Source organism: Bolinopsis microptera, chromosome 12 (assembly GCF_026151205.1).
Source record: "Bolinopsis microptera isolate Bmic1 chromosome 12, MBARI_Bmic_1.0, whole genome shotgun sequence".
Classification (NCBI taxonomy): Eukaryota; Metazoa; Ctenophora; class Tentaculata; order Lobata; family Bolinopsidae; genus Bolinopsis; species Bolinopsis microptera.
Window position 1 is genome coordinate 6,120,849 of NC_087083.1, and position 13,983 is coordinate 6,134,831.

The following is a 13,983-nucleotide window of genomic DNA, read 5'->3' on the forward strand; positions in this document are numbered from 1 at the left end:
AATATTAAAAAATTAAATGGTCCCTTGTACGTTTGTGAATATGACATTTTTTCCTCAAATTCAAGGACACAGCTGACAGTAACCAATTTCATTTTCAACAAGCTTCACGATAAAAATATTTCGTATTTCTTTTGAAGAACTCTGCTCTGCATTATTTTTAGATATCTGTTATTACAGGCTACACCGACAGCTAAGCCAGTTCAATGACTGATCTCAAAGATTACGGTGAGAAGGATGGCGAGGATATGGCAGCATCCGACACCCAGTGTAAGCCGACTGACAATAGGGACAAAATGAAAAAGAACATAACAGTTTTACGAGGGATAGCATTGGTGGTTGGTACAGTTATAGGAACTGGGATCTTCATCACTCCAAACTCTATCACCAGGAGAGTGAACGCTCCTGCTACATCAATCCTGGTCTGGCTGGCAGGTGGGGTGATGGCAGGTGTCGGTGGTCTTGTCTTCTGTGAGCTGGGGACCATGATACCGGTCTCCGGGGCCGAGGTTGCATATCTTAAAAAGATATACGGCCCTCTGCCTGGCTTTTTGTCAGTGTGGCTAATGCACTTTCTGTTAGGTGGTATGCGTCGTGCTATTGGTGTACTAGGGTTCTCTAAGTACTTCTGGACTCTATTTTACGAGAATCCAGAAGTTGAAGTTAACTGGTGGGTCTCTAAACTAATCGCTCTATCAGTCTTATACATCATAGTTGCACTCGTCACCTTCAAACCGACCTTCATACTAAAATGTATCGTGTTCTTTACTTCTTCCAAGTTTGTTGCGACGATAATTATAATAGTAGCAGGATTTGTTTATCTAGCTAAAGGACATACAGAAAACATCTCTGTGGGCTTTGAAGGGACTAACACTGATGCTAAAGAGTGGGGAGATGCATGGAATGGGGTCATTTGGTCTTATCTGGGCTGGGAACAGATTTGTATTGTCACAAGTGAAATCAGAAACCCTCAAAAAAATTTACCTATCATAGTTTTGAGTTCCGTGGCGATAGTCACAGTTTTGTATCTGTTGACAGTCATCAGCTACCACATAGTTTTGCCTCTCAGTATTATGACGCAGGATAAAGCGGTGGCCAGTGAATTCGGGTTCCAGACCATGGGAGATGCAGGGAGGATAATCCTGGCTCTTACTGTAGTGCTGTCAACTTTAGGAAACGTTCAATGTACCTTTCTTACCCAAAGCCGGTACATTCACTCCGGAAGTGTGGAAGGTCTTCTTCCTTCTTGCTTCGGCTTGGTCAGCAAACGCTTCAGAACTCCCATAGTGTCCATCCTGTATCTGACTGGAGTTACCTCGGTGTTTGTCATAGTCGGAGGAATTGATGATCTCATCAGTGCAGCAAGTTTCACTGTGTTCCCGTTCTATGTTGCTTGCTCAGCAGGTGTTTTTGTCATGAGAAAAACACATCCTCATATCCCCCGGCCTTACAGAGTACCACTAATCTTCCCTGCTCTGTTCATTCTCTTCGGTCTTTTTGTCTTTATCACCCCCTTCTTGGGTGAAGATTGGTTGATATCTTTGATTTGGGTTCTGATCCTGCTGCTGGGAATTCCTCTTTATTATCTTATTCTGAAGAATGTGTTACGGTTGGAATTCCTTGGGAAGTGGGATGCAACTGTCACGGCACTTCTGGCGAGACTGCTGAATTGTGATTAAATTTGCACTGTAGTGGACTGAACTTGTAATTGGTGTTAAACAATTGCATACAAACATTAAATTTGTATCACAATTATCTTGTTCTGGTTGATTATATTTGCAGTTTAGTTATAGTACTGCAGAGATTCGATCAGTAAGTGCAGAATGTTGGAAATGTGAATTGTTTGATTTGGGCTAATTAAGGTTACATACATTATGCTATTATGATTATTCAAACCTGGCCTTTTGGAAATGCATCAATCTTGTGCCAAAACTTTCATTCTCACTTTGATTTCGGGAGTAAATATTTAATGCAGATGTTAGATCTGAATCTTTACAATTATCCAAAAATTACAAAATTGTTAAAATTCTTCTTGATTTATGATTAGAATAATTTTTTTTTTTCAAAATATTTTTTTCTTGGATATTTTGTCACTAATAATAAGCATGAACAAATTTAATTTTTTTTTCAAATTAATAACGAGCTTATTATTTCAATATAATCGCTGAAAACATACACTTCAAATACATGAATCAACCATAACAGTTAAATGTCGAAACTATTTATAAACAATTAAATTCACTACTTTACTAGTATGTTAAAATCACTTTTGCGAAGACGTTACAATTTTCGATCATAATCGATTTCACCTTGTATCAGATATGATAATAGAAATACCCCATCCATGACAACGAATTAAAGATACTCGGCAATACAGTTTTCTTACTAAATAACTGTTATCAATATTATACACCACCCGTTTCAGTCGCACTGTTTTAGAGATGTTCTCAACAATTAGGGGTCGTTCACATATCACGTAATCAGCCGAGGGGGGGGGGGGGTTTCCAAACGATTACGCTAGTGTAATTTTGACACAATAGCTATGTGTAAAACTGATTACGGAGGGGGGGGGGGGGTTAACAATTGCCAACAAATTGATTACGTAATATGTGAACGACCCTTACCACCGATAATATACTGAGTACTGACTACCACTTTCCCATGATCACATCACGTCATCATCACGTGGGTTGAACCCAGTTCAACAGTTCCGTGTAATGGGACCCCACATATAATGATGAAAACACCACAGAAGTCCCTGAATTTTCAAATGTAAAGAAGAATTCTGCTAAACCGGAGTAACGCTTGGGAATAAGGCTTTGCTCTTTTTGTTCGTTAACTTATCTTTCTTCTGTAATAAAGGTTTGTTAGTTTTGGGTAATTTTAACTGAAAATGTGATTGTTTGATCCGGAATTCTTACAGCTGACGTCATGCGGTCATTCACAACTTGATGCAGAATAAATTATTCGTTTATATTTAATGTACTGCTTTGGAGAATGGTTTTAAAATAATTATATTCAATTTTGTGCTTTCAATTAAATGGAAGAAAAATCAGCACTTATTTGCAACATGTAGCATGTATGTATTTGCAAACTTTGTTTTAGATACCAGTCCCCTCATATAAGCATATAACAGTAAGTATAATTATAACGTAACTAGTCATGTTATTAGTATTATGCAATACTTGGTCATCATCTATACTTTCTTAAGTGAACTCATAGGATTTTTATACTGAAAAGTTACATAGGTGCTGATATTATGAAATCAATCCAAAAATTATCTAAGTTTTGAGAATCGTCAAAATATTATACATAACAACAGCTCTTTACATTTTACGTTAATGATCAGAGGCGAGATGTGAGATAACAATATATTAATATCGATGAAATATCGTTTAAAGTTTCAGTAATGGATGTCATGATTTGTACTGATTTAATTAACACCTCTCTTTTTAATCTCTCCAAAAACCATAATGGTGTTAAGAGAGTAGGGTCAACACGATTTTCTACATTTATTGCAGTCGATCTCATTTATTTGCTACATTCATTGCAGTCGATCTCATTTACCAGCTTTGCTTTACAATTATTTTAAAAATAACATGTACTTGTAGTAACGAATATCATTTTTGAATTAAATCTGCATTGTTTTTATCGTTTCTACACTTTACAGCTTCTGACAGCAGCTTCAATGACTGATGTCAAAACCAACACTGAAACGGCAGAAGAGAAGATTGCTGGACCAACAATGGAGAGTAAACCTACCGATAATAGGGATAAGATGAAAAAGAACATAACAGTTTTGCGGGGCATAGCTCTTGTGGTTGGAATCATGATTGGCACGGGGATCTTCATCACTCCAAACTCTATCACCAGGAGAGTGAACGCTCCTGCTACATCAATCCTGGTCTGGCTGGCAGGTGGGGTGATGGCAGGTGTCGGTGGTCTTGTCTTCTGTGAGCTGGGGACCATGATACCGGTCTCCGGGGCCGAGGTTGCATATCTTAAAAAGATATACGGCCCTCTGCCTGGCTTTTTGTCAGTTTGGCTTAAACACCTTCTGTTGGGTGGTATGCGTCGTGCTATTGGTGTACTAGGGTTCTCTAAGTACTTCTGGACTCTATTTTACGAGAATCCAGAAGTTGAAGTTAACTGGTGGGTCTCTAAACTAGTCGCTCTATCAGTCTTATACATCATAGTTGCACTCGTCACCTTCAAACCGACCTTCATACTGAAATGTATCGTGTTTTTCACTGCTACTAAGGTCGTTGCTGCGATAATTATAATAGTAGCAGGATTTGTTTATCTAGCTAAAGGACATACAGAAAACATCTCTGTGGGCTTTGAAGGGACTAACACTGATGCTAAAGAGTGGGGAGATGCATGGAATGGGGTCATTTGGTCTTATCTGGGCTGGGATCAGATTTGCACCGTCACAAGTGAGATCCAAAATCCTCAACGAAACATACCTATCATAGTTATGAGTTCAGTGACAATAGTCACCGTTTTGTACCTGCTGACAGTCATCAGCTATCATATAGTCTTGCCTCTGAGTATTATGACGCAGGATAAAGCGGTGGCCAGTGAATTCGGGTTCCAGACCATGGGAGATGCAGGGAAAATTATTTTAGTACTATCCGTAGTGCTGTCGGCTTTAGGAAACGTTCAATGTAACTTTCTTACCCAAAGCCGGTACATTCACTCAGGAAGTGTGGAAGGCTTTCTCCCCTCCTGCTTCGGCTTGGTCAGCAAACGCTTCAGAACTCCCATAGTGTCCATCCTGTATCTGACTGGAGTTACCTCGGTGTTTGTCATAGTCGGAGGTATTGATGATCTGATAAGTTCAGCTAGTTTTACAATGGTACCGTTTTACACTGCTTGCTCGGCTGGTGTGTTTGTCATGCGGAAAACACATCCTGATATCCCCCGGCCTTACAGAGTACCCCTAATCTTCCCTGCTCTCTTCATTCTCTTTGGGCTGTATGTGTTCATCAACCCCTTCTTGGGTGGAGATTGGTTGATATCTTTGATTTGGGTTCTGGTCCTGCTGCTGGGAATTCCTCTTTATTATCTTATTCTGAAGAACGTGTTTCGGCTGGAGTTTCTTGGGAAGTGGGATGAAACTGCTACAGCTTTCTTTTCAAGACTGCTCAACTGTGATTAGATATTGTGGTACACGGGTTTTTCGAAATCATCTGCAGAATTTGATTATTTTGGAATATTTATTGGATTATTTTGGAATATTTTACCTAATTAGAATTTCTTCTGCCACCAATCATTGAATTATTTATATATTATAAATAATAAATTTTAATCCGATTTTAGGTAACCTAGTCCTTTAATGTTTAATTGAAGATTCTGGCATATCATATTATTATATGCATATCAATAGTGTGAACTTACTAAACTAATATGTACACGACAATCCTACTTTTTGATTTATAATGTTTACTTCCATAGTCCATACTTTGCAGATTATAAAATTATTATTGCACCGGTCTGGCTTTCATTTTAGAGCTTTACAGGGCTAATCATAGGTCGTTGAATTAAAGATGGTCCTACATTTTCCTGCTACCATTGCACCTTACTGAAATCTCTTTCTACTTACATAATTCATATTCAACACTTGAAAAATTATTAAATTACAGAAAAAGGGCAAAAAGCGGCCTTTTAATTGCTGAATAGCAAACAGTAAATGTAACTTACATCTGATGGAAATTTGAAGTGCTCTATTTTGTGCTTCGCCTTAGGACTTGGGGTTGGTGATGCCTTTGCTGCTGACACTGACACTGGCCTATCAATAACGTTGGAACCTAAAGCAGGTATAGTAGCAGGTAAAGCAGCTATAAAAATAACGAGCCGTTTGAAAGATTGACTACAAATTTTTACTCTGAAGATTTTTGAGCAATAAGGGGTTATGAGTATGTTTGCTGTTGGTTGATGAAGTGTTCAAGATTACGTTGCAACCGTGGATTGTAAAATCTTTTAACCGATCAACAAAACTGACTTCAGTCCAGAAAGTCATGAATGTACACAATAATTTAAAACACAAGGAAACATTTTATAAAGAAAAACTTAATTACTTGATGGAGCACTGTTGGGTTTGTTGTGGTTAAAGAAGGTAAAATGTTCCCAAGATAACCTTCTGCTGTCATGGTAACCGTGACGCGGCCTCGTTGCTCCTGGACCTCTGGGGTGGAGAAGTGGATATTAAGGAAGGTTCACATATAATTACATTACCTAATATCTACATATTCATATTTTACATTAACCACCCTAGATATATGAGTATATTGTGTATGGTGGCTTAAAATGGCTTATTTAATATGTGAACGATTCGTTAAGCTAATAGTTATCCGTATGTAGTTTTAATCGCCAGCTTAATTGAATTAATACTGGCAAAATTCATATTCTGAGATGGTACTAGAATAAATTTTGATTCATATTTTATAACTGTAACCACAAGTAACTCAAAAAAATGAATGATGATATGAATAATGCATGAAGTTACAAGAGTGTCTTTTTTTCCATAAAAGTTATGCAAAGGTTCTAAATCATAATACAAAACCATGCTGTTCAAGTATGCAAGTAATAAAAAAACACAGTTAATGTTAGGGATAAAGTTGGGTCCTGGTTAGGATGGGCCCGATTGGGTAAGGGTTAGGTAAAGGTCCAAAATCATGTTTACTGCTTAATATTAGGTGGTGAAACGTCTGCGGAGTGGAAAATCATGTTTACTGCTTAATATTAGGGGGTGAAACGTCTGCAGAGTGGAAAAGCATGTTCAATGTTTAGTATTAGGGGGTGAAACGTCTGCACGAGTGGAAAGGCATGTTTAATGATTCGTATTACGGGTTGAAACGTCTGCTGAGTGGAAAAGCATGTTAAAAAACCAAAAACAGCTATAAAAGTATAAATGGGAACTCAATAAAACTGCTGGATAAGTTAAAGCAAAATAAATTCTTAAATACCTCTAAAATACCATTGAATCACTACTAAAATACATTTAAAATAGTGGATATATTGGATATAATAGTGGATATAATATTGGATATACTCACACGGTCCTGATACCGTCTCCCCTCACGTGGATATTCTTTGAAGCTTTCTTTCCAGACCTGTCAGGGGTTCTGTTTGTTTTAAAGAAAAGTTTTTTAGAAGTGAAAGCTTTATAGTTGGGCAATCTTTTTGAAATCATATTAATGTTATATGGAACGAAATAGTTTTTAACTTTGGGCGAATAATACAGTCATCGAAAGAATATTTTCCGTCTAGAATTCGATTACAATTTGTTTTTGAATACCTTGTGCTGCGGCGATGTGGAAGATTTCTCGAGAGTTTGGGTCGCAAATTAAATTCTTTATCGTCCACTATATTGAGATTGTCATCAGAAAATATGTCGTCTTGAAATTCTACTCTGAAACAAAAGGAATTCAATAAATAGATGGAACACTACCAGATTTAGGTCAAACATAAGTTAGCACTGTGTCATGTTAACTGAAAGAATACCAGTACTATTTAGTCGTATTGATAGGTGACTCCTTGCTTTTGTCAAAATAATATCAGTAAATATTACATCTAATTTTCAAATGTCTAAATATGACCTGTTAGGAGTTGGTTCCAATGTCAAAATATTACCTGTTAGGAGTTGGTTCCAATGTTAAACTACTGAGGGCTTTAGTAAGCTTTTTGATGCTTCCTTTCGATTTTAATGCCTGTAAATTAGTCAATAGACTCATTTTAGTGTACGCCTTGATAGGGCATCTCAGGACAAAAATATGTTAACACTCATGATTGTAAAAATAAAACAACAAATTTTAAAAGTTGGTTTATTTAAGAATTTTCAGTTTAACTGAAATACTGAAATAGTTACTATAAATACTTGAATTCTAAAATATATTCAATCAAGACAATCAAATTTAAATAACGTAAATTAAATGTACGACAATCAAATAAATAACGTGAATTAAATATAATAACGTACAGCAAGTTGATGGTGGTTCATTTTGGACAGCGCAACCGTATCATCTAAATGTAGGCTTCTCAACAGGGACACCGTCTCGAAATCCAGGTCATGCTTATTCGCCCACTTTCTGAAAATTATGTTTGGATTGCAATCTGGTGATCTTAGATGTGAAGTTAACAACAATTTCTTGGATGAATTTCGTGTATGAATAAAACAGTTCAAATTTTCATGGCATAGATACTAAATTTTGTAAGATAGCTAATGTTAGGAGGTGCACTACCTACTAATATATCAGTTTCCTCAACAATTCCCTTACCTAAATGTATCAGTTTCCTCAACAATTCCCTTACCTAAATGTATCAGTTTCTTCAACAATTCCCTTACCTAAATGTATCACTTTCCTCAACAATATCCTTACCTAAATGTATCAGTTTCCTCAACAATTCCCTTACCTAAATGTATCAGTTTCCTCAACAATATCCTTACCTAAATGTATCAGTTTCCTCATCATAGAACTGAACCTCATCATCCCACTCGTTAAGATTACTTTCATTAGAGTAGAATTCCCACCAAGACACTATCTTTAGATTGTTAACGTACTCTTCTTCTCTTTTGTACCTGGGAGTCATTAGTTGTTAATAAGTAAATAATTAGTAAATAATAAGTATATAATTAGTAAATAATTAGTAAATAATTAGTAAATAATTTGTAATTTGTAAATAATAGTATCACGAGATTTTTATTTCCCGCAGTCAAATGACGAATGACTTGATTACATTCTTATTGAATGAGGAATTATATTTTCGAATTCATAGTCAGTACCTAAATAGAGATAAAGTAAAAAACCAAAACATATATTGTGTAAGCAACGCTCCATAAGTAATTGATTAGTAGTTTATAATTATCCGTTAAGTTATATACGCTAATTCAACTGCGTATAATGCGATTACACTATTAATTGCACGAGGCGCAGCCGAGTGCAAATTGATACAATAATCGCACGAGGCGAAGCCGAGTTCGATTATTGCAGTTATTTCACGAGGCGCAGCCGAGTGCAATAACTGGTGTAATCGTGTAATCATATTATACATGCAGTTAGATTCGCGTATAACTCCACGCTTCTGGTGTTATAACCAGTGCATTGATTTAATAATATAAATTTACATAATAATGATTTAATAACACACAACTAAATTTCCCACCTTGGAGTTATACATGAGTAGTTAGACAGTGTGGTGGCCTCGTCCAAATCATTTATCCAGTCAAGGTGATCCAACAAGTCCGACTCATCACAGCTCATAGCCGCACTTCGGTCCTGCAATTAAATAACTTTAAGATTTAATTTAACTTTAATTTTTAACTTTAAGATTTCAAGCCTTATATTGTGTGTTTCCCTTCGTGTCCAAAAGCATTATATTAAATAACTTTTTTACTTGTACTATGTTATTTGCTATAAATTCTGATATTTTTATGGAAGGGAGACGGGGTAGACCATGTTTAAACTTATTAGATGTTATTAGAAAAGACTTGACTAGTAGAAATCTTGATATTAGACTTAAGAATTTGACTGATTTCGAAGACCTTAGATTTTTAGCTTTAGATAGGGAGGAGTGGAAGAAGTTAGAAGATGGTTGATGTTTTTTGTTTTCTTTTTTATGCGTTTTGATATCTATAAGGTGCCTAGGATGCTCTTTTAAAGAGATATTTCGTACTTTGAAAGATTTACTACTACTTGTACAGGCGGAATATCTGCTTTTCACTAATGTATCTGTGAATTATAATAGGTATCAATTTCACTTCAAGGTACCTGTTTTGTTTGTTGTAGCGTATTTACAGATGCAGCAAAACCCCGAATTACCGCGGTAAATTGGGGTTTTACTGTATATGTATAAAATTTGCTTTAAAGCTTTAAAGTAAATGACAATTGTGTTGAACAGTGTATTTATCAGTAAAAGTGTTCATTTTGCACAATGTTATACATTCTTGTTCAATAGATATATTGTTAACTCTTATATATTGTGTTCTTCTTGTCTAAAAACCAATACTATATCATGTACTTACTATTCAGTTTTATAGATGTATCAAATTTAAGTAGAAAATGAAATGTCTGCATATTCATATTTCCGAAAGTATTTATTTTCATATTTCCGAAAGTATATATATATGATAGTAAGTACAATTTCAAAAATATGATTCTTAATAAGCTTTCATCAAAAAACCTTAAACCACCTACTTACATTTGTGGGGTTACCAACTATTCTCTACTTACATTTGCGGGGTTACCAACTATTCTCTACTTATATTTGCAGGGTTACCAACTATTCTCTACTTACATTTGAGGGGTTACCAACTAATCTCTACTTACATTTGAGAGGTTACCAACTATTCTCTACTTAAATTTGAGGGGTTACCAACTATTCTCTACTTAAATTTGAGGGGTCACCAACTATTCTCTACTTACATTTACGGGGTTACCAACTATTCTCTACTTACATTTGAGGGGTTGCCAACTATTCTCTACTTACCTTTGCGGGGTTACCAACTATTCTCTACTTACATTTGCGGGGTTACCAACTATTCTCTACTTACATTTGAGGGGTTATCCAAGTATTCTCTACTTACATTTGAGGGGTTATCCGACTATTCTCTACTTACATTTGAGGGGTTACCAACTATTCTCTACTTACATTTGAGGGGTTATCCAAGTATTCTCTACTTACATTTGAGGGGTTATCCAAGTATTCTCTACTTACATTTGCGGGGTTACCAACTATTCTTTACTTACATTTGCGGGGTTACCAACTATTTCTCTACTTACATTTGAGGGGTTATCCAAGTATTCTCTACTTACATTTGAGGGGTTATCCAACTATTCTCTACTTACATTTGCGGGGTTACCAACTATTCTCTACTTACATTTGAGGGGTTATCCAAGTATTCTCTACTTACATTTGAGAGGTTACCAAGTATTCTCTACTTACATTTGCGGGGTTACCAACTATTCTCTACTTACATTTGCGGGGTTACCAACTATTCTCTACTTACATTTGAGGGGTTACCAACTATTCTCTACTTATATTTGCAGGGTTACCAACTATTCTCTACTTACATTTGAGGGGTTACCAACTAATCTCTACTTACATTTGAGAGGTTACCAACTATTCTCTACTTAAATTTGAGGGGTTACCAACTATTCTCTACTTAAATTTGAGGGGTCACCAACTATTCTCTACTTACATTTACGGGGTTACCAACTATTCTCTACTTACATTTGAGGGGTTGCCAACTATTCTTTACTTACCTTTGCGGGGTTACCAACTATTCTCTACTTACATTTGCGGGGTTACCAACTATTCTCTACTTACATTTGAGGGGTTATCCAAGTATTCTCTACTTACATTTGAGGGGTTATCCGACTATTCTCTACTTACATTTGAGGGGTTACCAACTATTCTCTACTTACATTTGAGGGGTTATCCAAGTATTCTCTACTTACATTTGAGGGGTTATCCAAGTATTCTCTACTTACATTTGCGGGGTTACCAACTATTCTTTACTTACATTTGCGGGGTTACCAACTATTTCTCTACTTGCATTTGAGGGTTATCCAAGTATTCTCTACTTACATTTGAGGGGTTATCCAACTATTCTCTACTTACATTTGCGGGGTTACCAACTATTCTCTACTTACATTTGAGGGGTTATCCAAGTATTCTCTACTTACATTTGCGGGGTTACCAACTATTCTCTACTTACATTTGAGGGGTTACCAACTATTCTCTACTTACATTTGAGGGGTTACCAAGTATTCTCTACTTACATTTGAGGGGTTACCAAGTATTCTCTACTTACATTTGCGGGGTTACCAACTATTCTCTACTTACATTTGCGGGGTTACCAACTATTCTCTACTTACATTTGCGGGGTTACCAACTATTCTCTTCTTACATTTGAGGGGTCACCAACTATTCTCTACTTACATTTGAGGGGTTATCCAAGTATTCTCTACTTACATTTGAGGGGTTATCCAAGTATTCTCTACTTACATTTGAGGGGTTATCCAAGTATTCTTTACTTACATTTGCGGGGTTATCCAAGTATTCTCTACACTGCTTCCCAATGAAATACGGGTACTCCTCCCCAGACGAGTTCCCACTATCCGAGCTAAACCTCCTGTTCGCAGCACTAACATTACTCTCAGTATCCCCCGCTGAGCTCCCCCTTACCGTCCCCTCCTCACTTAGAAACGTCTCCGTGCAGTTCTTCACCAGGTTCCCTACCACAGATATCCTCAGCTCCTTCTCAGGGAGTGGGGAGGTTCTGCGGGTCCTGTTGTACGTTCTCTTTACAAACCTCCAGACTGTTACCAAGGATCTTAGTTTCAGGCCTGCTGCCGCTGCTGCTGCTGCGGGAGCTTTCTTGTTTCTCTGGGATACAGTTGGACTCTTGCTGACGGGGGAGGGAGATGGTATCTTGTTTCTCTGGGATACAGTTGGACTCTTGCTGACGGGGGAGGGAGATGGTATCTTGTTTCTCTGGGATACAGTCGGACTCTTGCTGACGGGGGAGGGAGATGGTATCTTGTTTCTCTGGGATACAGTTGGACTCTTGCTGACGGAGGAGGGATTGCTGACGGAGGAGGGAGATGGTGTCCGGGAGCGGGTCCGATGTGGGGAGGGTGTCCTGCGAGGGAGAAGGGGACTTCGTTTAATTGAGAGAGGCGACACAGAGCCGGGTTCTGAGAGGTCCATAGTGGTTTTAGCTTGAAGGTTTTTCATCGCCAGTGGCGGTGGTGGTGGTGGTGAGTGCTCGTCAGAATTTAACATCTTGTTCCATCGTCACACATGTCTCCAGGCTGTGTTACGGTAAGATTGATTCGTTACATCTTACAGGAGAGAGATCTGGTTGTGTTCTTCAGACTATTTCTAACAAGGCATCAGGATATCAGGATAAGTAGACGAAAATACAAATTACAGTTAGATACAGTCAGACCCCCCCCCCCCCCCCCCCCTTAGACACCCATCCCCCCCCCCCCCCCCTTAAACCCCCTGGGTGTTTATTGTTATAACCCTTTCTTAGAAAATATGGCGAATATTTAACAATATGAATCATGGTAAGACGCAAATCTCAGTACACTTAAAGTTGCATGTTTGAATATTTTCCCGTTATTTTTTGTTCGATACTTTCAACTAGATCATACTAAATCGTAAGGAGGTCTGACTGTCAAATGAGAGTTGACTCCATTTCATTAAATCATTACAAAGAAAATCACAGCCAAAATAAGAAACACCGTACATAAAATATAAAACAATTCGATCTATAACATTAATCGAAAATTGGATCTGTTATCCACGGCAAATCACTGATGCTTTTACCAAATACCAACGAAAATTGTGAACTTTTCACATAACTTGTAGTTTTCTAAAATATTCAACCCTACAAATGCTTTATCACTATGTGTATATATGTGAATCCAACTCCGATTAAGGCTATACGACTTTATCGACAATATCATCGTCAAATTATTGTCGTGAAGAAAATTAGGTGTCAACGTTATGCAGCAAACCAAAGGACTATAATTTATGCTATATAACTAATACATAACGTCGTGTCCAATAAATAATGTAGTATTTTGTAAAAAATTGTATTGTTTTTTAGAATCAGTACATTATTTATGGAACACCCTGTATAAAAGGGTACACCCTGTATAAAAGGGTACACCCTATATAAAAGGGTACACCCTGTATAAAAGGGTACACCCTGTATGAAATGGTACACCCTGTATAAAAGGGTACACCCTGTACGTAGGCGAGATTGTTAACTTTCAGGATGTTAACAATTTAAACAGTTATATCTTAATTATTCACATATGGTATATAATTAGTCTATTTGCTTAGACGGAAGATAATTTAGCAATTAGAGACACGGAGTAATAACCTTTTAGTAATTATTGTTGGTCTTATAACTTATAACTTATAATTATGAAAAGAACTTGAGGAGAAACCGATCACTTAATCACTTAA

At 37.0% G+C, this 13,983-nt stretch overlaps 3 protein-coding genes across 5 annotated transcripts; 2 read left to right on the plus strand and 1 right to left on the minus strand.

Annotated features, from left to right (window-relative positions):
* Positions 1 to 293: 293 nt before the first annotated feature.
* LOC134823847 (b(0,+)-type amino acid transporter 1-like) lies at positions 294 to 1,695 on the plus strand. Its single transcript, XM_063835445.1, has one exon. It carries the CDS (start codon positions 294 to 296, stop codon positions 1,674 to 1,676), a length of 1,383 nt encoding a protein of 460 aa, XP_063691515.1. The 3' UTR covers positions 1,677 to 1,695.
* An 831-nt stretch (positions 1,696 to 2,526) lies between these two features.
* Positions 2,527 to 12,881, minus strand: LOC134824191 (uncharacterized). 3 transcript variants are annotated; one of them, XM_063835959.1, is made up of 10 exons: positions 12,040 to 12,881; positions 9,163 to 9,275; positions 8,447 to 8,578; positions 7,979 to 8,087; positions 7,633 to 7,709; positions 7,298 to 7,411; positions 7,056 to 7,112; positions 6,078 to 6,184; positions 5,701 to 5,807; positions 2,527 to 2,848 (listed from the first exon to the last, which is right to left on the minus strand). In XM_063835959.1, exons 1-10 carry the CDS (start codon positions 12,784 to 12,786, stop codon positions 2,786 to 2,788), a joined length of 1,626 nt encoding a protein of 541 aa, XP_063692029.1. In that variant the 5' UTR covers positions 12,787 to 12,881; the 3' UTR covers positions 2,527 to 2,785. The 3 variants fall into 3 exon arrangements, with proteins under 3 accessions (XP_063692029.1, XP_063692028.1, XP_063692030.1); XM_063835958.1 differs by having other exon boundaries at positions 7,056 to 7,124; XM_063835960.1 differs by lacking the exon at positions 5,701 to 5,807 and having other exon boundaries at positions 7,056 to 7,124.
* Positions 3,750 to 5,158, plus strand: LOC134824452 (b(0,+)-type amino acid transporter 1-like). Its single transcript, XM_063836358.1, has one exon. It carries the CDS (start codon positions 3,776 to 3,778, stop codon positions 5,156 to 5,158), a length of 1,383 nt encoding a protein of 460 aa, XP_063692428.1. The 5' UTR covers positions 3,750 to 3,775.
* Positions 12,882 to 13,983: the final 1,102 nt, after the last annotated feature.